General features: G+C 34.6%; 1 protein-coding gene across 1 annotated transcript in view; it reads left to right on the plus strand.

The window, feature by feature from the left end:
- Positions 1-26,881, plus strand: part of ATRNL1 (attractin like 1) — a 537,457-nt gene that overhangs the window by 171,060 nt on the left and 339,516 nt on the right. The window contains exon 20 of the mRNA XM_075026472.1: positions 3,472-3,565. Coding sequence (XP_074882573.1) covers positions 3,472-3,565 — 94 coding nt within the window. The remainder of the gene's footprint in view (positions 1-3,471; positions 3,566-26,881) is intronic.

The following is a 26,881-nucleotide window of genomic DNA, read 5'->3' on the forward strand; positions in this document are numbered from 1 at the left end:
AGCCTGATTCCTTGAAAACAAATGCATGGGGATGGAGAGGGGTGGGACCTCAAAAAAAAAAAAAAAAAAGGAATTATAAATTGCTTCTCTTGTGCTGACTTCTGACTGCAAAAGATATTACTCTAGCTACAGTTTTAACTGTCTACTTACAGTACTGTAAGAAGAGAAACCATTCACTGAGAATGGTTAAGCGGAGAAAAACAAGTAGAAAATATTAAAGAAAATATGGAAATATAGAGGTAACTGAAGAATGTAAATCTGTTTTTTTTCAATCAAAGGTAGCTTTAAGTTGCAGTTTATTCATTAGTAAACATACTTCATATTCAAAGCTTGTAATTTCTTTTGTGTTATTCGGAAATAGGCCAATGGAAAAAACCTGCAGTGAGGCACAAAGATAATGGCATCTAAAATTTTTTCCACTGAATGTACTCTAATACCGTCCTGCTTCTGCTCTTGCATTTCTTTGATAACATATATTCACATTTGCTTCAGTAACAGCAGGGATGGCTGATATGTATTTTGTTTTTTGAGTTTCTCCCCAGATAGAGGTCCACAGATTGGTTAGGAATCCATTTTTCATCACAGACTTGCAAGCCTGAGAATAATTAAAATATGCATATTCACTGCTGTTAAATAAAATTTGTCCAGATGAGATTTTTAAAATAATGCAGAAGTGATTAGCTCCTGATGTCCTTTTTCAAGGTATCGTCCAGGGAACAGTTAAATTACTAGCAACTTGATCAATGAGAGTAATTTCTCTTCATCTTTTAATAGAAGAAAACAAGCTGCTAGACTTGTCAGAATCAGATTTTTCATTGACGAGGAATCCAAAAGACAAGGTTCTCAGTCTTCTGAACTCCTTTCTTCTCCTTTTCCAACCATACTGATCTTAGCGCTATTGAAGTGTTATATCTGTTGTGAAAATGCAGGTGAGGTAGAGCAGCCATGGTGGTGTTTTTGTTGAGAGAGACCAAACTATGAATGTATCCTGTATTTGTGTGTGCTATGAATACACACAGGTCAAAATTTAGACATAAGGCCATGGGAAAATACCATCAAATGTTTATGTTATTTAATGATTTTCCAGCATAAATCCAGGAAACTCCAAAGACAGAGTGCAGTGACTAAAATTTGGTGCAGTTTAAATGGAAGGAGATATCTGGCTGATTGGAGAGGAGTTCATCTGTGGATTGCTGTATGAGTAAGCATATAGTACACTAAAGTGCACTATGTCCCTGGGGATAAATGGTGCTGAGAAGTTTGATTGACCAGTAATTCCATGGACTGGGTATACAAGTCATGTCTGAGCTGCCAAAGGAAATGGTTTTGCCCTTCCACAAAGTCTCATATGACTACGTCTGTTACTTTTACTGTGTAATCCATCATAACCCCCCCCCCTTTTTTTTTCTTCAAGAAGATGATAAAGATGCATAGTGTCCAAAGGCTTTTATAACTTAGAGTTTGAATACTTTTACTAAATAAAAGCTACTCAAGTAAAGGAAGTCCACTTTCACATTTGTGATCTTCCTATTAAAGTGAGCAATAACTATGGGAGTAAAAATTAAGGTTGGTTGGCAATAGATTCTGTATTTGTCAATATATTGATAGCTTTTGGAATATGATTTGGAATTCAGCCTTTTAGCTCCTTTATAAATTTTGTGCTGTCTTGTAATGGTGCGTCACTGTTAAGTGCATTTAACCATAAGCGAATAAGCTGTTAAGAATATATTCTTTTGTTTTTCACTGAAAGTATAGCAAAGATTTACACATTTAAAATTAACTTTTGAGAAGAGGCTTTTCCAGCTTAAAGTGCCTAAATAATCATTCCGTAAATGTAGAGGGGAAAACGTGAATGGATTTAGGAAAACATAAGTGATTATATAGTGGCAGCACTTCAATGAACATTTGAACATTTATTGTAGAGTGTCAAGATCATAGCAAAATTACAAAATTTAGCACTCTGTGGTAACTGTAGGTGTTTTTCAGAAATGTTGTTACAAGCCGTATTATGAAAGAGAAGAATGTCAAGCATAACTATATGCTGCGTAGGAATTGCTGGTATGTGTTTCTTGCAGACAGTTTGAATCTCTAGTACGTACCTCTTTAGTAAGAATTGCTCCTTCCGCTTCAGCTGTCTATCTAACAAGTTCTGAAGGCTGAACAAACCATAGAATACCTGACTTTGAAATAGTCTGTCAATAATATCTTAGGTTTAATTGTGGTTCTAGTCTGGCTGTTATATTACCTTTTTCCCTATTTGTCTTAGGCTGGGGCAGAGAGGTTAGAGTGTGTATGGTATGGGACACTATCACAGAAGTATTCATTGTGTGTTATTCCTTATCAGTAGAATAGGAACATTAAAACTCAATCCCTCTGATAGAAATTCAATATTAGGATTATAAAGGGGAAAATAAACTTTTATTATATACAGGTCACCACTTAGTATCATATCTGTTCCCAAGCAGGAGCCCACATATTAAGTCTTTTAATTACGACTAAGATAAAACTTCAGCGAAAGCACAGCATGAGCATTGAGGTAGGTTCAGAGTTATTTTGTATTAAAGAAAGACTTTAAATGTAGTGTGAATATTAGCAGGTAGTTATTCCAGTATGAGGTGGGAACTTACTGACATACTTACCAGAGGGAAGTTATTAAGCTTTGGTTAGAAAAGAGGGAGGCCTGTCTAAACAAGGTAGCCATTCGTATAAACGTGGGAGGGAGAAGCAAAAAGAAAGCTCAGGAATTGGGAACAAGAAGGTTTGTTTTGAGGTGAGAATCAATCAGGCAGTAAGAGTGGCAGTGAGCAGACCACTGTGGAGAGAATTACTTTAGGCACTGAGTTTAAATAGGAGTGATGATGATGTTTCTGTGATTCTCCTCCAGTTCAAATTTCATGAGCTTTTCAAGGTGCCTGTTTTTTGCTTCTGGAATATTCTTGCTGTGGACCATAATTGTAGTATTAACTCCGCCTTTGTTCAAACGGTTTCAAAGTTTTCTTTTTGTTCGCTTTTGTCAAAAGCAAGAGTTCAATTATATTAGACATTTTACCAAACATCTGCAATAATACTTTCTTTCATTAGATATTTGAAACTAATGGAGTTTTGCCATTGCTTTTGCCATTGGTCAGAATTTCACCTTGTATAGAAAAGATGTATTGTTAGTAATTTCCTGTATTACACATTGAAATGGTATACTTTAATGGCTATTCTCAAACTTCTGTTAAGGTGTGGAGCAGAGCCCCAAATGACACATGCATAGTTCTTAACTCTACAGAAAATAAACTAAATTATGTGCTAGTGAAATGTTCCTCAGAGAAGCTTATAATTTGAGTAGTAACATATATATATATTTTTTTGATACAGCTTTTAGGAAATGTGTTCAGGATGAAGTATTAAAATCCATGAAAATTCTTTTAGTTATAAAGTAACATATAGGTGACAAAATCTCACTTTTCCTTCTTGATTTTATAGCTTGCACGTGCAGTGGACATGCAAATATTTGTCACATGCAAACAGGAAAATGTTTCTGCACAACTAAGGGAATCAAAGGAGACCAGTGTCAACTGTGAGTACAATTAAATGTAGCCCAAAGTTATTGCAATTCATGCCTAATCACTTTTTCCTGGTTTTGTTTTGCTTTTGTTCTTGGATTTTGTGATTGACCTGACAATGTTTTAGTGATGAATCTAGTGTTCCCTACATTTCTTAGGAAATTTCAATATTACTTAGTCTTTTGTTAAAGAATTACATCACAAATATTAATAATACTTTGCAGACACTACAGATTTTAAAAAGTATTCCATAAAAAGAAGTCACTGGAGAATTACCTGTAGTTGTCTTCCCTTTTTTTAGGATTTTTTAAAATTACAGTAAATAAAAAATATCTGTGAAATTGGTAATTATATTCAGTACATTTGTCACATATCTTGGTCAGAATCTACAGTGATTAGATTTTTAGAGTTTTAGAAACACATTAAGGTGCACAATGTTTTAGACATTTTCCCATATCATTAAATATAGAACAGAGGAATGTGTAGACCTGTCATGGAAAGTACAATTAATGTATCTTGTTTTGTACTGGAATAGCTTATTGGGTTTGTTTAGAAGAAGAGCTTGCAGCTTAAGATAAAGCATAACAAATGGGAGGACTAAGAATGAAGAACTACTGAAGTGGAGTAACTTGTCAAGTAGGAGAAATAACACATTAAAGTCAACTATGAATAGCTGTATATTTAAACATGCTTCAGTTCATTCTCTCCTGTACACTGCATTATCCAATAGGAACCTTATTCTTTTCACAATTATATTTATTTTCAATAGTATCTGGCCCCAAAATTGTCTTAGCAGTGTTGGTTGGAACTGGGGAAAAGGCATAAATACAGCTTACTCCTCTCCAGCAGGGAGAAGTGCCAGAAGGTTATGTTCTGCCTGCCACAAGGCATATTCTTTCACAGGATTTGTGAATTCACCTTTGATACACCTAATAAACTGGCTTGAATCCTACCCTTAATGCTTTGCTTGATAAATAGTCAAGAAACAAAAATATCTGCTGCAGAGGCTATGTGTATATTCGTGAGAAAGAGCTGTGCTGGCAGGTACAGTTTCAGTAGTACCGCTAGGACCTTTTGTCTAGCTCACTGGAGGCTCTCAGGCTGAGATGGGAAACCACGATTAGGACTAAATGATGAATTTTTATCATGACAAAAGCTGAAAAGTGATGATATCTTTAAACTTTGAAGTAAGTCTTAACTGAGAAGTTATTTTTTCCTCTTTTTATGTCCAAACACTTAATCAGTTCTAGATGTTAACGAGTGGTTTGATTACCAGTGTGCTATGGACATATGTTGATGCCATTCTACTTATTTACAAAGAATGGGGTGAGGCGGGGCAGAAATCCACTCCTCTGTCCATCATAACACTGGAACTACAGGAAACAGTTTGTTCATAATTCCTGTCCTCCAGCAACTACCATTCAGCCTAAGGCACTCTTTATAGAGCTTTTCCCCAGTCTGTATTTCACATACCTATTTTGCTATTGCTTTCCATTTGTCTTGTGTCTGTTTCATCATTGTTTTCTCCACTCTGATTTGGAACTTTTGTCTCCTATGGTCGGTTGTGCTGCTCAGCCATATCAGTCTGCTGTCCTGAGTTTGTCTGTCACAAAAGGTTCTTTTATCCAATTTACTGAACTAGAAGAGAAAAGGTGTCCTGGTGGTGGATTTTCCTGTGCTGGTGAAGAGTTACAGCAATTCCACTAAATGGAGAAAATGGAGATCTGAATTTTGACTTTTCAAAAGTAAACTTAAAATTGCAATTTCAGACTGAAAATCCCAGGTTTTGTCACATGTAATACATTCCCCTTCCTACATTCTTACATAGACCAAAGGCTTACACAGGGCAAGCTATGGTGTTAAAGCATTTGGTATTCCAAATGGTTTCTTTTGGATGGAATAAACTCTGCAGAGCAATTTTCAAATTGTTTTTGGCTGTGATCACATTTCGGATTGTGAGCTTCACATCTGTTGGGTTCATAGGCACAAATATTAGCATAAAAATTGAATTTCTGCTCTTAAATCCTTTCCTAACTCTGGTCTTTAAAAAAAAAAATAAATTAAAAAAAGGCTACGTAGACTATCTACTTTATGACAACACATGTAGAAAGAGACCAGTTCCAGTTATAGACACTTTGAACGTATTAGGAGACTATCTAGGATAAAATTTCAGTACTAGAGACTCATTGTTAAGATCACTGGATATCCTGAGGGAAGCTGATAACCACAGATTTAGAGTTTTAGTACATGTCATCAGACAATACGCTTAGGATTTGTCATTTTACTGTGATGCTTGGTTTGGGAGCGTGATCCATTGATGTATGGAAGTTTCTGCCAAATGTTGTTTTTTAATTATTTCCCTGAGAGCATCAGGAGATGAAGAACATTAAAAAATAGGTCACTCATGAATCACTGAATCCAGTCCCATACTGCCATCTAATTTGTAAACTTCATATGAAGAATGCAAATTTGATCAGATCTGTATTATGTTTAAAAAAAATAGAAAACTATTTCCTTTGTAAAAATCATCCTTACACTCAAAACCTGTTTTGAAAGTATCATATTATATTGTCAATATATATATACAGTCATTATCTAGACGATAAGGATTATTTTAAGTCAGCTAAATGCTTTGCTTGTATTTATTACTTTATTATATTTTGTATAAATAATCTGGAACTTGATTCCAAGTGTGAATACTGTTCTCCATAGCTCTGGATAAATTTTTTTTTTCACTTGTTAGATAGGCTGTTGTGCAATCTCAGCAGCAAACCTATAACCTTGTGATTTCTAAAATAAGGATTTCTGTGAAAATTCCAAACTCTAGTTGTTTGGTGTGAAAGTTAGATTTATATTCCTGTCAAGAATCCTATTGACTAGAAATTCATAGCTGCTGGGTTGTGTGTTATCTCTCTTTCCCTCCCTCTGTCTCTTCCTCCTTCCCTCTGATGCTTTAATATCTGTTCCTCATGTGAAGTACACACCATGCCTTGGGGTCAGAGTTTTTAGGAAATCAAGGAAACTTTACAAAGCTTTTTTTTTTTTTTTTCTTTTCCCCTCCCTAGGTTAAAAACAGCTAGTTATTTGTATTTTTATGGAGGATCTTCTTTTTTTTTTTTCTTATTTATCTATAAAATTTTTTTAGTATACCCTTTTCTTAGTTATATTATTTTCTGAATTGTACTGTTGGATAGCATGAGGCACAGTGACATTTAAAATCAAAATTAGTATTCTAAGGCAGCTTTAAGCATACGTTTACATTCTATTTTACAATGTTTCTTTAATGACACATGATGACATTTTTTTTTCCAAAAGAAATATTTTTGTTTGCTTTAAATAGGTAGTTTCAGTTGGTAAAAACCTGTAATACTCTCCTAATCAGGAGGAACTGATTAGAATGCTTTGAATATTTAAAGTAACCAGACTGTAAAACAATAAAACTAGATACAAAGAAAAATACGTAGGTTCCCCCCCCCCCCTTAATTTTAATAATGAAATTAGCCATTGATAGTAATAGGAAAATCATATTGACTTAAAACATATTTTTAGGTGAAAACTGTTACTTGAAGATAATTTTATTTAATTTTCTATAATATTGGATTTGCTAGCTGCTTATTTTAATCCCTCATAGAATTTTGTCTACAGAGGTTTTAAAATTTCTATAGATTTCAGTGTATCAATATGCAGGATTATATACCCAGAAAACTTTTCAGGAATAGGCCTATGGAAGTGTAAGGAATATACTAAGGGGGTGCTTCAAAGTTCAAATTTTGATATTAAATGAGAGAACTTCTACTGGATGCAAGGAAGAAAAATATGAAAATTATAGAATTGACTGAGTAGTTAAGTCATTCTTTGAGAAGTTTCAGTATGTCTGGGCTCTTCCAATACACAGCCTTCACCTGGAGATGTGTCTGTAGCTTTTGTCATCCCTTGTACATCTGTGTAAATCTGGACATATTATGAGCATCTGGAAGGGTTAGAGGGTTACAAATGCTGGGTGGAAGTAGGGTTTCATGGTGAATTTTTCAAATTGTCAGGTTTTACTGGATGTATTGTAACATTTATTGTGCTGTACTTCCCAGTTACAACCATTGCTGTAGTTTTGGGGGAAGGAAATCAATCTCTCTTGTTAAGTACTTTCCACTGTGGCAGATTTTAGGCTGTTGGACCTGCCTGGTTGGTACTGAAACTGTATCTTTGAATGATGGGCAGGTTAGATATAATTTTAGTGTATCTAACTTCCCAGGTATAAATCAGAATAATAATTATTTTACCTAACTGGGAAACATTAAAATGTTGAGAACATAGACTGTGGTGCATAAAAAAACCCAAACTACCACAAAAACATGTAAGAACTGGGCAAAAACTGGGCTTCAAGAATTCTGTAATGAAGAACTGCTAGGTGGAAATAAAATACCGGGGGGGGGGATGATCCTTATTTTTAATATAATATTTCATAGTATATTTTATGTAGTTGTAAGAAGGATAAATGTAAGTGTATAAAATGTGTAGATCCAGGGTTTTCTGGAATGAAAAAGTAATATTTCGCTCATTTTAATTCTAATAAATATTCAGACTATTCATTTCTTTGACATACCATTATTTCTTCTGAAGAGGTGAAAGAAATGCTGTTTTATTTACAAAAATATACCCTGTTTATTTGGTAAAATCTTCAATGTATGCAAGCTTTAAAAAGCTGTTTTATAATGTAAGAATCTGTGCATAAATAATAAGCACTTATTGATAGTTTGATTTACATAAGAATAAGATTTAAAAATATCCAGATGTTGTCTTCTGTATAATTCCCTTCCACAGAATGGTACAATTCCTCTTACCAGATGGAAAGGCAGGTAAAAATATACTGGGTTATGAGTCAAATTCACCTTTCTATTGATATCACTGCACCTTTATTTGCTGATAGCAGAGTAAATCTGTTCCCTGTTGTTTCCTCTGAGCTTTACTTTCTGCTTTCCAGTAGGGGAAAAATTGACAGCAATCATATAACAAATTCACTTTATTAGAACTTTCTTTATGAAAGACACCCCCCTCCCCTATCCCCCCAAACAAACAAACAAAAACAAGCTGGCAAGATTCTAGTTGCTGAAAGTTTAATGAAAAAGTTTCTTCTATTGAAAAAGTTAATTTTCCTGATAGAGGGTAGAATCCATTTAATACTAGTCACTATGATGATCTATGCTTTTCTAAAGTGAAGCTAAAAGTATAATATTTAATGTTTTAAAATACTAGAGGAAACTGTTTTTTCTTTTTTCAAGATTTTTTTCCTTTTTCTGTCATGTGGTCATATTCCACTGTTAGTTTTACATATTTGGTTGTGTTTAACATGAGGTGTTTTCTCCTTGTGCAGGCTGAGTCTAGTCCTTGAGTTTTCCATTTAACAGAAAAATTTGATGTGCTTATGCATGTTACTCCATTAGCTATGATGTTTCAAGGAGAATTCCAGCAAAATCTGGCATGTAGATGTAGGTGGATTTAGTGACTGACTCTGTTCTTATTTAACTGCCTGAAAAACTTAGCTTGCTTCTGTAAGGATAGGTTCAAGCCCTGAGCTAGTTCTCCAAGAGCTAGATCCTTAGGTTGCTGAGGAGAACAATAAAATAAAACTCCCACTTCAACACTAAATACATGTTTTCAATGTACTAATTTTCTGCTCTACATGTAGTAATTATTGCTAGATCTATCAAGGACTTGAGATACTTCTTTTTTTCTTTAATTCATGTTTCTGGCATCAATCATTTTTGCTTAAATTGCAGCTTTCATTTAAACAATACGTCTAATATCAAAGCTTCAGAACATGACCCAAATGCACTCTAATGGCTTAAACACTCAGAAGGCAAATACCAGGAATTTGAAGCATTTGAGATAGTTTTTAATCTAAAATTAGAAGAAAAAGAAAGTTTGTGATTTGAAACAGGCTTTGTGCAGTATTTTAAGGGGATTTTGGCGGTATTGTATGTCACTATCCCCCCCCCCCCCCCCCCTTTTTTAATTGTGCTGCAGTAGGATCACCTTCTCTTCAGTATATTCAGTATATGATATGTAAAGTTCATGAGGCTCTCTGGGATCTTTCGGAGTTGTCGGCTTTCTGTAAATGTGAAACAATGCTTTTTGTAAGCATTGTTATATTGCAAACTTACATTTTATTCAGGAAATTGCTCAGCTTTGTAAAAATGGAGAAGTGGAGTTTGAATGTCCTGTATTGTTCCTGGAAGGCAGTATTCTTAGTGAAGAAATAAGAATGAGCTAGTGGCTAAGGGAGCAGCTGCAAGCACTTAGCCAAGAGCTTTGTATATTGGTACTTTATTGTGGGTCAGCTGTGAATGTATTAAATCTGGAGAACACTGCAATATTGATATTGCAATGTAAAACTAGTTGCGTTAGCAAGATGTCTCTTGCCAAGAGCTGAATTAAAAATGCTACATGTAATTTTCTTAGGTGTTCTGTTCCGATGAAATATGCCTTTTATCTTTCTGAGTTCAGTACTAATTGTCTGGAAAATGGGGAACAGTTTGAGCATGAGGGTTTCGCTTTCATGAGAATAAAGTAATTTTGCTTTTGGCTTCTAAGTTAGGCTCTTCCATAAATGACTGTATGCACATATATAAGTATGTCTTTTGGTTTGGCAAGCTCAACAGAGCAGAACCTACTCACCACTGGGCTTCAGTTGTTCTCTAAGGTTTTTTATATTCATTATTTCCTCTCCAGGCTACCTCCAAAAGTACAAACTGCAGAGCAAAACAGACTTTCTTTACAACTTTCCAGATACTCCTAGCAGTAAAATAGGAATGCAAGCAGTGTACCTGTCTCTTGTGCCCAACTGGTTTATGTTAGCATTCATGCTGGATATAGATTTAATTAAGTAATATCCTTTTTGTTTCCTATTTGAAAAAGATACGGTGCTGGATTTTTCCTTCAAAATAAGTGAATCAAAATATCTTGTTTTTAAAAATTGTTCCTCCTGTGCCATGGCTGTGCCATTCAGTGATTGGCATCTGAATAATCTGGTTTGCTTAGTGCAGGATCCATCAGTGAAACAGTGGAACAGGGCAGGCTGCCTAAGTCTTTCACAGATGACATGCCAGTGAGACCTGTTTTTAATTCCAGTGCTCAGGAAACAAATCCCTTCTTATAAGAAATACTAGTAATTTTTAGTGCCAAGTGTTGCTATAGTCCCTATTGGCTAAGGATGTATGGGTAAGGTAAGGCTTCTACCTTTTATTTTTGTTATAATGGAGTAGCAAAGCTGAGAAGAATAGACAGGTCTGAAGTAGACCCATAAAGATTTAAAGCTAAATATAAGCTGAAGACAATTATTCTGCCTTTAATAGGTATGTGTTGAGTCTGGACTGGGATGAATTTAGGAATGGGGAGTGATGCTAATGGGTACTCTCACACAGGAATAAGAGAAACATTGGTAGCCTGTGCCACATGGAAGAGTTACTGGGTAGAGGAGAGGAAGGGAGGTTATGACTGCCATAAACCAGCTTTATTATTGAGGCTGATTTTTTGTTATCCAGCAAAGTTGTGGCCTTGGCTTCTGTGCTTGTTGTTAGAAAGCATTTGGGAGGTTTTGAGGCTGTTCTTGTACAGCTAAGGAGGGAGCGAAGGGCCTTGTGGCTTGGGTTGGCTTTACATTTTGCCTAGGGCTAACTTTAAAGTAGAGTTGCATGTATCTGTGTAGCACAGTGCTTCACCTTAGTCTCAGACAGGGTCACAGTAGGTTGCAAAGACTTACAATTTGAGGTTTTTTTTTCCCCAGTTCAAGCTGTTGAAAATGCTGTGGGGGCTGTGCAGCGTTGCACCCTTTAGGGTGTGCAATGAAGGCACCTGTGAAGGCACAATGTTTCCCTGTGGCCAGGACTAGAACTGCAGTTAAGAGCTAGTGACGCTAAGGCTTATGAAAAGTAACATAAGCCAAAAATCAGTATGAACAACACTTCTTGTAAAGCAACCAGCCCAGTGGGAGAGGTGCGTGCAGTTACACCACTTCTTGGCACTGCTTCTTTGAGATGTAAAAGGAGACTGGAGCATTTCTTGTAAGACAGCCAACATAAAGTGTTGTTCAGATTCCAGAAAAAACTTGTAGGAGGTTGCTGACAGTGGAGACCAGCTTCTTTTCAACATGCAATTCTACCAGCCAGTTGTATTTCCTAATCTGTGTGACCTAAATACCCTCTCAGGCTGTTCTTTCTGTTCAGATAAGATGCTGGGGTCCCCACAAATCATAAATGCATCCAGTTTGAGTATCATGGTCACTAACTCTGTTAACCATTAATATAATTATTCTGTTCTTTTCACGCTGCTGTGGTTGGATGATAAACTGTTATTTTATAAACTGTTCACAGGAGGCATAATAAATCTCACAGATCATAAATTGTCATGTATAGGATAACATCTGTGAATTACTCTAGAACAGTACTCTTTACTACTCCTTCATTAATGAACTTCTGTGCCTCAATATAGCCTGACACTGTGTGCCTGACCTAACCATTTTACATCTTAAATATTCACTATTCACTGTACCTGCTGTCAGATTCCAGCTCTTTTTCAGATAGTAACAGCTTATCCCCTCATGTCCTGTATGTCTCACACCTGCCCAGTGAATATTCTGATCCAGCTATTTCCGTCCAGAGAAACTGCATACACACCTAAGTCCAGTAAATGGTTTTGATCTGTAACTCCCAGTTGTACAAAAGACATCTAGGTGAGTGTATGGGTACCTAAGAAACTCTCAAACTATTGTCTGTAGGCACCTAACTGCAGCCTGTTTGCTGTGCAGGCAGTTGTGGTAGTTCTGCGTTTGGGAATTCTACTTGAGCAACTGGGCACCTAACAATTTGGTGGTGCAATAAGAAGCATTACAGCACATATATCTCTTTGTGGATTTGGGCTCCGATCATTCGGTTTTGATGCTTTCTTTGTTCCATTGCATCCCTCTTAAGGAGACAGTGAAGTTGGAGTCTTCTCCCTAGGTAGTTGTCCCTCTTTGAAGTCTGTTAAATCTTTCTTTACAGACTTTATGCCATAAATTTAACTCCCGCAGACTGTTTTTTAAGAGTTAAAAAGATAGCTTATTTTTTTCTAAATCTCAGACGACAATACTTAATCCTCCATCTCTTCCTAACCTAAACCCCCACTTCAATTTTTAAGAGTTAGAATATTTGCTGCAGGCAGGGGAGAAAAAATAACACAGATTTCCAGTGGAGCATGAAGTTGTTTGGGTCTTCCTACTGCTTTGGTTAAAGATAAGGGTTTCTCTGTATAGAAGGAAAATAAAGTAATTGCTGGCTTTTCTGGCTACTCACCCTGCTGTCATCAGAAAAAAAACCCTTCAGCTGAGTTGTGACTGACAAAACCAGATATTTGAGGGAGCTCTTTTTAAAAATGCTAGTATATACTGCCATATCGTAACAGATTATATTCAATGTATGCTATGTTATAGTAACAACCCACTGCATCACTATTATTATTGCTGACTGCTGCTACCAGAGGCAGCTTCGGACAATTAACTATGGAGCAGAAGGGAGTAAAGGGATATTTCTTTTGTGGAAGGGGAATATTTAATGAGAATTTTTTTTCAAAGTTTAAGAGTAAACACTCCTACAAATGTTATGGTGAACAAAACATTTTCAAGGGGAGCATCTTCCAGAAAACTAATGTTGCTAGTAGAGTTTTTCATGGACTCTTTCTCTAGAACAAAGAATTTGACATATAGGATCATGAAACACAAACACTGGTCAGCTTTAGTATATGTATGCATTTGAGAAATCAATGCTATCAGAATGATTTTAATATTTTGGTCTTCCTAAGACTGACCTTTGGCGGTAACCAAACCTTTAGTAACCAAAGCCTTCCCTTGGCTACTGTGTAAGATACAGATCAGCCTTAAAAATGGTTTATAAAAAATTTATGTATCATTATTGGTCCTTTGTGCTGGAAAAGAGCTGAGGAGGAGAGCCAAAGAGTTTCCTGACATGCCCTCATCTTTGCTGTTGCTCATAGTCCATATCAGCATCTTGGACAAAGGCAGTTTGTCAGTTGTAGGGAGAGGAGACAAGAAGGAAAAGAAGGCAAAAGAAGGGCTTACAGGAATATTGTCACCTTAATCAAAACTGTATTTAAAAAAAAAAAAACCCAACAGTTTTGGATGTCTAAAGCCACCAGTTTTCAGGTGTTTCAAAAACAAGCAGGTTCTTTTTATTAGTTTTCAGTTTAGGGTAAGATAAATCAAAATTTTCAAAATTGTGACTGAAAAACATACTTAGAATGATGCTGGATGGTGACAATGATAACAGCAACCACAAGAAGCCAATCGGGAGAAAAGGCAGAATATCTGTTGGATTCTAGGAGCCACACACCCAAATATTCATGTGGAAAAGAGTCGTAAGCCCATACTGCTCACCTGACGAGGAGTGAAAGGTTTGTGAATATTTCCAAGAAACCTTCCTCCTGCCTTGACTTCCCAGGAATCCCACTTCTCCGTTGCGAGGTGAGATGTTGTGCCGGGTGTGCAGCTCGATCGCAGGACGTCCTGCTGTTGTCGACCTTGTTGGCTTGCTGCGCCCCACACACGCTTTGGATTAACCAGCTGCTTCTTGCCCCAGTGCAATGCAACTGCTCATTACTTACAAATGGGCACCAACACGAGATGTTAAGTAGCAGATGCTGATAGACTATTTTGATTACTATGTCTGGAGGTACATTAATTGTTTATGATCTTCTTTGTACAGCTTCACTTTTCTCCTGTGGTTTCTACCAAGCATAAAATAGGTACTTAACATTTTCTGGTAGAAGCACTTAAAAATAGTCTAGTAAAAAACCTTTACAAAATCCTTTCCCCTGAATCATTCATGGTAGCACTGTATTGGGGAGCCAGCAAGATTTTTTACAGTATGTTGTTAGAGAGGAGAATTGATCCATTTTCATTAAACGATTATCAACAGAAATGAGGTTTGGATGGCTGAAGTTTAAAGAGAATAGAGTTATATTATAAAAAGCAGTATGATTTAAATACAGACATTGATTTGAATGTGCAGAACTGGTATTTCATTAAGTACTGTTAGGCTTTAAATACTCTGTAACAGAAACTCCAGTTGTGAGCAAAACAAGTAAAAATTGTTGTGGGCCACAGGTGTATTGAGTTTTGATACAAATGATGTGGTTTCTTCTCATTTGAAACTGATCTGTAAAAATGAGATGATTTCAAAGGAACCCCAGCTGTTCATTTTGCATGTTCATGTAAATTCTGACTTTTTTTTGAGGTTTGTGACAGGGAAGATTCTATGCTGAGCTTATTAAATAGTATTGGATGTTCCCCAAAACACCTTTTGTGTTCTGCTTTTTTTTTTTTTTTTAAATAAGGCTGTGTCTTCCTGAAATGACAACATTCACTGAGGCACAAAGCATTGATTCTCAGTAAATGATGAATAGCATTTGTGCTTTTTAAATGACTGAAAATAGTTTTTTTTAATTTTTTAATTTAAAGAAAAATCCTTTTAAATAGAAATGAGTAAGCAATTATTTGACCTGTTCTATAGTTAGTATGTCTGTATATTGTTAATATCCATCATTTTCTGAGATACTTGATTAAATGTAGTCTGAACTTTGTTAAAATGGATTTAGTTTTAACTATAAAATAGCTTTGTAATTAAATTCAGTAGGAAGTATATATAGAAATTACTTCAGTAAAGTTCTCTCTTGAACTATCAGGCCATTTTACAAATAAAATAAAAACGTTGCCTGTCAAAATAACTATTTCTCTTACTATTTTAACATGTGGAAAATTCAAAATATATACCTAATGGGAGGTGAGCTCGAATTTAACCATCACAACATATATTTCTTTCGTAAGTATAACTGATGTAGCACACACCTCTTATATGCTCCAGGTTTTCCTTTTTAAGCTGTGCAGAGAATGTGTTCAAGGAGCATTTACAATGAAAATAGTATTTTTCAATAGCATCTGTATTAAGTTTGCCATTTTAAAAAAAATCAGGTTGAATGATTGGAAGGTGATACTGATTTTATTAATTGATAGGTAACGGAAAATATTGGCTATCATAGAGTTGTTTGTTGAAAACAGCTTTGTAATACTAGAGTAAGCGTTTGCTAGCTTTAAAGTGGTTGTGTTGCTGATGCTGCTTAATCCAGCAAACTGATTACATAGTTTTGACCAGGACTGAGCAAGGCTCAAGGGACTACCTTTGTGTGTCTGGTGTCAGGGCTTGGGCTATCCAAGTCAATACATTGCAGTGAATTTACTTCTACACCTAGTTCAATCATGATTTGCATGAATTAATTTGTATTGAATGTAGAACTGTTTAAAGCAGGAAGAATATATTGATGATAAATATTTGCTCAGGCCTACTGTTTTGTCTTATGAAATGAGAATGGTTCTGCATGAAAGTTTTTATTTCAAGGGAAAGCAGGTCTAAGGTAGACCTGTCCTGAATGTCCACATTTTCCTTATTTCCAGTGTGCAGGTTTAATGTATATAGTAATCCAAACATTTGATTCTTTTTAATGAAATGAATTGTGAATTCAATGAAATAGATTCTGTGAATCTTGATTTCTTCTTAATAGATCTACAGTGCTTGTGACTTTTCAAAGCTCTTGAAAATTGCTTCAGTATTCTCAGATCTTAACCCTCAGCTAAAATATTATCCATTGCACAGTGTAGATCTGGGCTTATATTTTACATCTGATAGGCCATTAGTATGGTAATTAGTAATTGGTACAAGAGTTGTTAGAGCTGAAATAAACATCTGGTTTAATCAATTTGTCATTTAGCTAGTACAAGTATATAGGTAGTGGTGGGAAAAGAAAACACCAGTGTGATAGCTCATAGCTCTCTATAAGCTATCAACACATAGCTAAGTCTGAAATTAAAATAGTGCCTCTTTATGTTGCTTGATATGGATTCAACTTGCACAAAATACAGTGTTCTATTTTTAATTTTAAATCTATTTTCAAAATCTTACAAATAAGTAAAAGCAATGAAGCTACGTTTTGATGAAAGCCCTGTTGACAGATATATCTATCAGCTTTGGCTTGTGATATTTATTCATTTTATTTACTAATAAAGGGGAAGAAAAACCAGTTTTTATACAGCAATAAGGAAATGCTAGGTCAGATGGGTACTGGTGACACTATTTGTTAGAAATCTCCTGGTGATGGAAAAAGATTGCTTTTCTTCTCCTCTTAGGGTCCCTAATAGAAGTAATATGCACCTTCCTACTGCTGTTTTCATTTTCTGTTTTCTCTTTCAGTCAATTGTATACCTTTACATATAGATGAAAATTTAGCTGCAATAGTTGTATTTCTGGTTTTAAAGTTAAAACATTTTGTTTCACTTTGTTGCCAGTTATTAGTTTTAAATTGCTTCAGTAGTTGCTGAGAGTGTTAAAAGAAGTTTGCACATAAAGGATTAAAATTATGCATAGATAGAACTAAGAAATATATTTTGGTATTAAGACATGGGAGTGAGAAATGCATTACTTCTCATTTATTTTTTTCATGAAACTGCTGATAATTACATAGACTAAGCACATCAATTACACAGTGCTAAATCATGCTAAAAGAGTCCTCAATTTGGGGAGCCTTCCAGTCACAACAAACTTGCATTCTTCTGCAGTTGTATGTGCAGGTACCCAGAAGTCACGCAGGTTTTCTTATATATTGTATCCTCTTTCCATCTCAAGTCTGTATCTGCAATTGTTGCAGAAGAGCCCATGTTCTCATGCTTCCCCATGTCCCAAGTACAACCAGTGCTAGAAAAGCTTTCTGTAACACTAGCTTCTGTTAATAATGGGCCAACCAAAATGATATATTCTTTTTGTTCTGTTACGAAGATGAGGGTACTGCATGCAACATTTTAAAGAGCTGCTTAGAAAACAGTAAATATTTGAATTGTAGTTTAACAATTAACATAAAGAAAAATAGGGGGCTATAAAAACTATGTTGTTTCAGAAATGAGGTTAAAGTCCTATTCTATAGTTGATTGGTGAAATCTGATGTGATTATCTATATTGTTATTCTTCCTTGCTGCAGATTTGTTTATTTAAGAGGAATAATTGTTTCACTTCTGTTTAAAAATCTGGAGATTGACTACCTGAGGTAATGAATTCTGCAGGCTGACCATATGTAAGCATGTATGCTTACATAAACATATTTTTTTTTGCCTTTTCATTCTTATCCTGGATTATTATGTGAATGACATAAAATAAACAAAATATGAAAAGGCAGTAAGTTAAAAATAAACAGTATTACTGAAAATTATCTGTTATATATTACCTTTTATAATGTAAACTAGCAAAATTTGATACCAAAAGGAAGTTCTCCGTCATATGCAAGGTATTTTCAGGGAATGATAACTGATAGGGCAACAACAAATAACATAGGCCCAGTCCTATCTGTACTCACCAGCTGAAAGATAATAATGTCTTAATATTAGAAATGCTCCCTTATTCTTTTCTTCTTTTGTACTGAAGAATCACCTTTAGAAAGTATAAAATATAAATTAAGCTGCATAACCTCTGCATGCTTTGAGCTTTATATTTTTTTTTTATGGATGTGTTGAAAAGTAAGTGGTATTCTTTATCTAGCTTATTAGATAATGGGGCTGGGAAGCTTGATTACAAAGGCATAAATCAATCCAAGAGCCCTGATGATATCCTAAACTTCAACAGTGAAGCCTGAGTGGTTTATTAGATTATCACGTCAGAAGGATTGATTTACAGCTTTAGTTTTCCATCTCCATCTATTATTTTTATGTTACGAGAAAAGGAATTTTTCAGCAATTTAAAAAAAGAACAAAGTACTAGAAGTCAGAGTAAATACGTAGCTAGAAAAGCTGTTTTAAATAGTGACACGAGTCTGATTTAGAATCAAAGCAAACTTATAATCAGGTCTGAAAATTTGACCTGGCACAACACTTTTCTTTCACTCACTGTTACACAGAGCAATGATAAATTTAGGAATACTAAATTACAGCAGGAAGCCAAAGGGAGAGCAGTGAGATTGCCACGCTAACATAAGAAACGTGTTCAAACGTCCTGGAAGAAATGTTGTTGGGCTGCTCACAGAGAAGTGATAAGAATTAAAGGGTAAAGGAACAGTCAGATATGCTAAAAGAGATTTAATAAATCAGATTTCATAAAGAAGGTTTAACTTTAAAAAAAAAATAATTCAGCCTGGAAATGAGTTCTTACAAGATCCAGAAGGAGATGAGGGCAGCGATTACTTTTTAACAGATGCTTCAAAATAACTTTCTAATCCTCTTCTTGTTTAGGTCATTTTATCCTTTCTTACGTATAGTCTTGATTTAATCACAGATTTGGGCCCTGATTCAGATGAATATTTAGATAAATGATAACACCTTGTTACTTAAGTTTAGGAGGGGATATTTCTCTGATTTGGTGCGAATTGGGGAACATATGGTTTACTTTTACTTTCTCCTGCTCTTGGGAGGCTAATTGTAAATTGTCGTGTACAGAATAGCAGGAAAAGTTTCACCAAACTAGTTCACAAAGTTCTTCCCATCCACTCTTGATACTTTGCTTCTCGTCATTCATTCATTTTCCTTCTCTTTATTATTATTTGTTGTTTTCTGGGCTTGGTAAATGTAAGGTTTTTTGAGGTAAGGTAATGTTGAAAGTGACAAATGATGATTGTAAAAAATGAAAAAATATATAAATCAGTCCTTCATGTTGAAGAGAAAGATTGCCTCCTCTATATTTATGAATAAAAGAAGAGGTAACAGCACATCTAAACAGATGAACAACTTTACTGCTGTTCAGTGTCATCCACATAAAAGTAAAATACCTCTAAGGTTCAGAAGTGGGAATTCTGTAAATCCGTTCTTTGGGGAAGATATGCATTATTATTTTTATTATTTTTTTTTAAAGAAAATGCATTTGTTGTTGAATTGTACTTAAGGATTTTTTCACCTTTTTCTGTTGTATTTAAGCCACCCTGACATGTATAAAATTAAATGCATTTTGCAACCCTGCTTTTAGGGTAGAAAAAGGATAAAAATTCATTATGTTTTTTTTTCTTAATGCTCTTGTCTTCTTGTCATTGACTTTCATGAAACCTTTCCTATACCATTAGTTTATTGCTTTTGTTCTTGTTTTTTTTTAAAATAGTTGCTTTTTTGAAAAATAGTTCAGTACATGATTTAATAAATGGTTTGACATTTACCCTTTGGAAACTCTGATTACAGTTTTCTCTGTGCTCAGTTTTGTAGAATTGTATCTACCTGTTTTTCATCATCTACTCAATGTTCTCAATTATTTCTATGCAGTTAAAGTTATGATAACATTGCAGGTTGTTTTGAGACTTAGTTGTTATGCCACAGGATGTTGATTCTTTTAATTGAAATATTTGAGCCCATGCATGCTCTGTACCTGTCCTCAGATTTTACCATTGACAATTAGTTTCTGCAACCTAGAAATCTCCTGTCTTTATTGTGTTTGTATCATATGAAATTTTCTGTAACACAGATGCCATTTAAGTACTGACCTTAAAATAAATTACAGTGAATGTTCAGCAAACAATAGTTCTTTCTTTGGGGAAAAAAGAATGAAAGAAATGGCGACTGACGTGGCTTTGTTATAAATGTGATAGAAGTTCAAATTAAATTATTCCAGTTAAATGCAGGCCTAGAAACAGAAAAGAATCGTTGAATAATACAACCCAAATATTAGTCTGATAAATCTTCTTCCTCCATAGTGGATATATTGAGCTATACACCAGATATAGTCAGCTTTATATGTTTCCAAGTAGTATAGTATATCCAATTTTCTGCCTTGTCGTAATATAGTAGATTGTCATACATTCTATTAACACACTGTATTAAAAACTACCAGGTAACATTTTGTGTGAGTATTTTCTTCTGCAAATTCCAGTCATAGCTAGAAGTCATGATTATTCTGTAATATTCCTACAGAAAACTATACTTCTTTCAGAATCCAAACCGGATTACCAAAATTACGAATTACGGCAGTAGGTCATGTGGTGCACTCCTTTTTTCGTTTGTTTGTTTGTTTGTTTGGGTTTTTTGTTTTTGTTTTAATAACTCTCATGGTGCATAAGGTCTTGTCAACTGGGGTTGACAAAAACTAAGATATTTTTTCCAGGTTTTGGAAATCTTGATTTTTTTATTTTTTTTTTAAATGACATAGAAAACATATCTTTCCTGGGGAAAAAAATCAGGAACACCTGCACTTTGTTTTCAAAACAGAATGTTTCCCAAAAGTTCTTGTATATTTCTTATGAGTAGTTTATTTGAATTTGACATTTTGTCTTTTATGTGTGTGCTCATTCTGCTTGATAGTAAAGGAATCCAAGATTGCTTATAAAATATTTTGCCATTTCAAAAATGATGTGGTGCTTAAGACACTTCTCCAAAGACACTTTTGAATTAGAACTTTGAAATTACACAGTCGTTTCAGTTTTATTTTCTTTAAAAATAAAAATCCAAAAGGGAACAAAAAAAAAGTGAGAGAAAGAAGATGGAAAGGGAACAAAAAAAAAGTGAGAGAAAGAAGATGGAAAGCTTAAAGTTGTAGTACAGAAGATGCCATTTTTTTTTTAAGCCTGTCTCATGATGGAAAATATTAAAATTAAACCCTTAGATTTTATCCAAGAGTGAAATGTCTGCTATAATGCATTAGGATGCTCTGCAAACATAAAATAATCATAGAGTGAATTCTTTGGATTTTTTCCACTCTGATCTTCCCAAAAGAGCATTCACCTCAGAGTCCATTTCTCCACTGTGCTCTCAGTTGATTTCTCTCTCTTTTTTATGGAAAATGTGACAAGTACTTTGTTTTTCTGACATGATGGACCATTTCAGTCACCAGAATTGTGTTTCAAGTGACATTAAAATATTTTGCATTTCTAATTTGTGGGTAATGTTACAAATTATAGCATTACTTCTGCATAAATTAGAAACCCAATCTGAAAACAAGTGAGAAAACAGACCTTAGGACATGAGAACAATTGAGGATAGGATTGTATTTTAAATCATTTTAAAATCACGCTCATAATGCAGGAAAAATATATATATTTTACTGACAAATATTGTAACTGAATTTTTCCTCTTTAGTACTAATTTTGAGATTATCTCTCGGGTAAAAAAAAAATCTGAATATTTCACTATATTAAAACCATTGGCTAAATTATTGGACTGAGCGAGTTTATTATTCCTTGACTTAAGCAAAATGACTTGGGACAGATTTTCATGCTGGCACGCAGAACAAATTTAATTCAAACTGAGATGAAAGGCGGTTAATGTAATTGTAGCCTATTATCCTATGCAGGCTTGAGTTAAGAAGCAAACCAACAGACAGTCACAAAATGATGGATAGAAAATAGAAACGCTCAAGGCTGGTGAAATAGAGACTTGTGAAGGGATTATGCCGTAACTGTTCCCACACAATCTCTGCATCAGTAATATCCCACCTCTACCGTATGTTTGGATTACTAAACAGGATTTTTGTATGCCTCCTGGGTTCTTTTTATTTCTCTCTGACGTCAAAAAAGGTCCATGTTTAGTAAATTTCAGTACTCTATAATCCTGAGTTTTTTGCCCTTAATCTACCACTTTCATCAGTCCTTGGGATGTGGTAAAGCATTCTGTTACAGAACTTCTTTCTTTTCTTTTCTGTTCTTTTTTTTTTTTTTTTTTTTTTTTTTTTAAATTTGCTATCGCACAGAGGCAAGTGGTTGGTCACATAAATAGTTAAACTCTTTGATCCTAAGCATGTCTGTGGGGCTCATTGCTAGCAATAAATTATTATTTTTACTAGAGAAATTAGTTAAAAAATAGTAAATAATAATCAGCTCTTGGGTTTTTCAACTGTAAGAGTGGGTGTTTTGTTTAGCATGGCCCTTTGGAAATAGCATATTTCAGGTAATCAGGTGTGTTTTTTAGGACTGCATTCTGACAGTTTACCTAATTTTTTATTATTCCATTTCATTTTTCAGTAGCCAGTATTTGTATTTTTTGAATATATACCACATCTTGCACTGAAAGCTTTTAAAAATTAAAAAGACGTGTCTGTCTCCTCAGAATACCTATGGAAAGGTGCTAAATTTTGGAATACTTTGAAACATGTTAATTACAAAAATATTTGGACAGATTTGTCTCCCTTGGCATAGCCCAGAAAGCAAGGAAAGCACCTTCTTTCCCATAAAATAACTGATCACACCTAGTGTAATACATACATCTCAGGTAATTCTAGCAATAATTACTTCAAACATCTACTGTGATGCTTCCAAAATACAGGAGATCAAATACTAACCAGAAGTCCAAGTAAAGCTGCTGTCTTAGAGCCTCTTTGCAGAGGGATTGAGTCTTTGAGGTACGTGGGCTGGGATGATAAAATAGCTTTTTGAGGAGTGTAGGCTTTAGCTTTCCCAGTCATTCCCAGCTGGGATGCAAGAATTTTCTCATCCATTGCAAGTTCTGTCACCAGAGCTCTTGTAGTAGCAAAATCTTTTTTTTTTTTTTTCCTTTTTTTTCCCCCCCGTCATTGTTTAGGGTGAGATTTTGTGCATTTGAAAAATTCTTTGTTCTGTGAATTGCCCTTTGGGAAGTCATGGGGATTACTTACAGAGTTAACAGCTCTGTTCTGCGCTGTGCTCACACAGGAGCAAGCGTTGCTTTTCATGGTAGTACTCTGCAGCCTGCCTATCAAAACCAACATAAACATAGTTTGAACGGATCAAGACTGACAAACCAGGACTCCTCTTACAAAATACTTCACAGGACCCTGCTGTGAGGCTATAGTGTCATTTTAGTCAACTTCTCTTTCCTTTTTTACAGCCATTCCTTTCAACTTTTCTTCTTATAGGGCAGGTAACTTTTCTAGGAGAGTCAGCCAAGACTGGAAGTGTTGGCAGATGTAGCGTTGTTGTTGCAACATAGACAGTAACATTTATTTCCACTTATTTGGCACTTCATAAAGAAGTATCAGTGTCATCTCTGCTCCAGGAAATTTGCGAGATTATCTGCTATAATGGACTAATGGAGATTGCGGCTCTTCATAGGAAAGGGACCAGAGAAAAGCAAATGTGTGTATTTATCTTCATGCTTTCTCCAACCACCCATGCTCTTTTGTGTGTTCTATTCTTAATAGATATTTCTGTATCTCTTGGATTGGTATCTTTTTTTTAATAAAGTCAAATAAAAGATGGTGCAGGTTAGATGGGAGTTGATATCCTAGATATTAAAAAGGACTTAAAAAGAGGCCAGACATGGTTATGATGGAACAATGGTAGGCAATAAGGCATGAATTTGATAGACTGCCCTGCAGGGGTGGGGTAAAGAAAGTTCTTTTAGGCAGGAAAAGAACTTGTCAGAACAACATAGTGAACAGATTTATAGATATTGAAATGGTCTGATGGACAAAAATGTGGTTTTAAAGACCATCAGGACAAGAAGGAAGCTAGGAGTCTGGAAGCTGCCATGCCTCCATATTTGGTTTCTAGTGATCGCTTTCCTATAGGTCACTTGTGGTATTTTTTTTGAAGGCTCATTATTCATTGTAGTAGGAGGAGGTATGATTCTCTGACAATTTCTGTCAATGCCACAGGAAACAAGTATGATGAGTAAATAGTCTGGACATACTTTCTGAATATCTAGTCAAACTCCCCAGTCATCTAGGAATATCGAAAGTTATTTGGAAATACCATGAAATAGCTAGAGTTTTGGCTTCCTAAAAGTAAGAATGATATTTTGCCAGTTGCACTGTATATAATACTTAAATCTCTAACATTTATGCTTCATGTTCATATAACATCATTAACACTGTAGAAGTTGCTGCAGGTAGAGGAATAATTTAGATAACTTCACTATTTTCTAAAATTCGCTAATACTGTATAGCTGACAGCTTACAGAAAAACATGAAATTCTGATTTATTTATACCTTTGTCTACATTTGGCGTTTAATATTCTTGAACATTCAATCTAGAAGCAGCATTTGGGCATCGCTAAGCTGCAATCTCCACTACCAAATGTGTGATGCACTTTGCTTCTGTATCGTCATTTTTGTGTTGGCTTAGTCAGAATTTTTATCACCTTTTTGAAAGTATTAATTGCCATATTGTGATAAATTGTACTTAAATGACAAGAAAATTATCATAGTTACCTTACATAATTTGAAGTAGAAAAACTAACTTGCCTGTCTTCATACCCTCTTCTGGAAATTAGTGTATGTATGGCATCCTGAAATACATATTTCTTAAATTGCTGTTTCCTTAAATTGCCTCAAAATTAAATAAAACTTGGTAGTCTTACATAAATAGTGGTTTTGTTTAAGACAAACAAGGAAACAAACCCCCCCCCAACATCTTGAAAGCAAAGTAAAATGAATGCAAGGAAGGTCAAATGAAAGCAGATGAGAACTCTATAGCACTCTATACTTCTATAGCATTGAACTTTCTGCATTAAGATTGTAACAGAGTATTTCTTTGCAATCATTTCCCTCAGTGACTGACCACAAATTAAATTAAACAATAATAAAATAGTCATATTAATGCACATTTTTTAAAAACATGATGTAAGCTGTTCATAGTTAAATATACTCTCTACAAATACACTTATTAAGAGTACATTTTTACAATTCAGTGATGACTAATAAAAATGCAGTAAAACACTTCAGATTTAATGAATATATATATATTATTTGTTTTTTCATCTGGTCTAATTGCTGTAGACATTTACAATACATTTACTCGACTGTCAGGGTCTGTCAGAATATTTAATGTTGCTGATGTGCTACCGCTCCTGCTCATTTTGAGGACTGGTTTCTAAATAATGAAAATACATAAACACCCTTGGAAACTCCCAGAATATCACCAGCAGTGAATAGCATGAGACATGATCATATGAAAGAAATTTTTTTGTATCTCCTTTGTATTTGTTTTTAGTGCACCTCTTTCATTTTGAAATTTCTGACGGAAGAGTTCATACTTATGAACATGAATTGTTCAATGCTGTTAACAGTGCTATTTGAACAGTGAGATTTTGTAAGATGAAGAAATTTAGTCTTTTTAACCAAAGAGCTATACTTCTTGTTGTCATGATTATATGAATATTCTTTCCATGAAATCATAGTGAAAATAAAAATCAGCGTTCCATGGAGGAGAACTTTATATTAAAAATGATTGCAAAAGAAACTCTTTACAAACTGCTTATGCTTAGGGATGCAGATTCATGAATACTCTCTTGTTGATATTAAGTTAACATTTAACACATTTCGTCAATATTTATCTTTTAAAAGAATGAAACATATGTAAATTTTGTGAACTGTTCACTGATTTTTGCACAGTATATTTTAGGAGGAGCTGCATTTTGGTTTAAGCAGTAATAAGTTTTCATAAACTGTGATGATAATTTACCATTGCTTCTAATCTAATTCTTCTAGCTAAATGGAAAGAAATAGTTGAGAAAACTATGCTAATATTTCTTGGAGATGTGGTTCGCTTCATTGTAAACATGGCATCTTATTTTGAGCTGTCTGTGATATTTCTAACATTTTATTTCTCAGGGCTGGAGAAATGTCTGAAATAGGTCAGAATGCAAGAGAAGAAATGTGCATATTTTTCCTCCCCCACTTTGGAAGAACAGTTTCTGATAGGAGGAAAGTTGGCTTTTCCAAGTTCACCCTTTTACATATATAAAAGTTTGTGTGCATCACTGCCAAAACATGGCCATTCATAGAGAAAGAAGGGTGCCAGAGGTAAAGGGTAAGGCTGTGGACATGAGATTTTCTGGTTCAAAGTGAGCAGCATCAAATCATTGGCATGTGAAATCCGTTTGGTCTCCAATTCATGAAGGTTAACAAAGATATTTTTGTGTCCAGATAGTTCCTAGTGATGGCTATAGGTTACTTAAGTCTTATGTAGAAGAAGAGATGAAAATATTATCTAGAGTTTATTAGAAAATCTTATTTTATCTGTTAACTGATTTCTCTTAACTATATAATTATGTGATATTTGTCACCTGTTTGAAAATTTATTTTCTCCTGTAGTGCAATGTATTTAGTGATTTGAAATATCCTTAATTCAAAGAGTGTATAAAAACCCTATAATATTAATTATTCTTGATCTTGCAGGGAAGAAGGATTTGAATAGCATGAGGGAAATCTGTATATGAAAAATTTTCTTATGAAGCTAGAATGTTTTAGTTTTTCTTTTGGGGAGATCAGCCTAGATTTAAAAAAGAATAGAAAAAAAAAAAGTATTGCTGGCCTAGCCCTTTTTCATGAATTATATGAAGAGAAGACAAATTAATCTGCAGA

Source organism: Buteo buteo, chromosome 4 (genome assembly GCF_964188355.1).
Source record: "Buteo buteo chromosome 4, bButBut1.hap1.1, whole genome shotgun sequence".
NCBI lineage: Eukaryota > Metazoa > Chordata > Aves > Accipitriformes > Accipitridae > Buteo > Buteo buteo.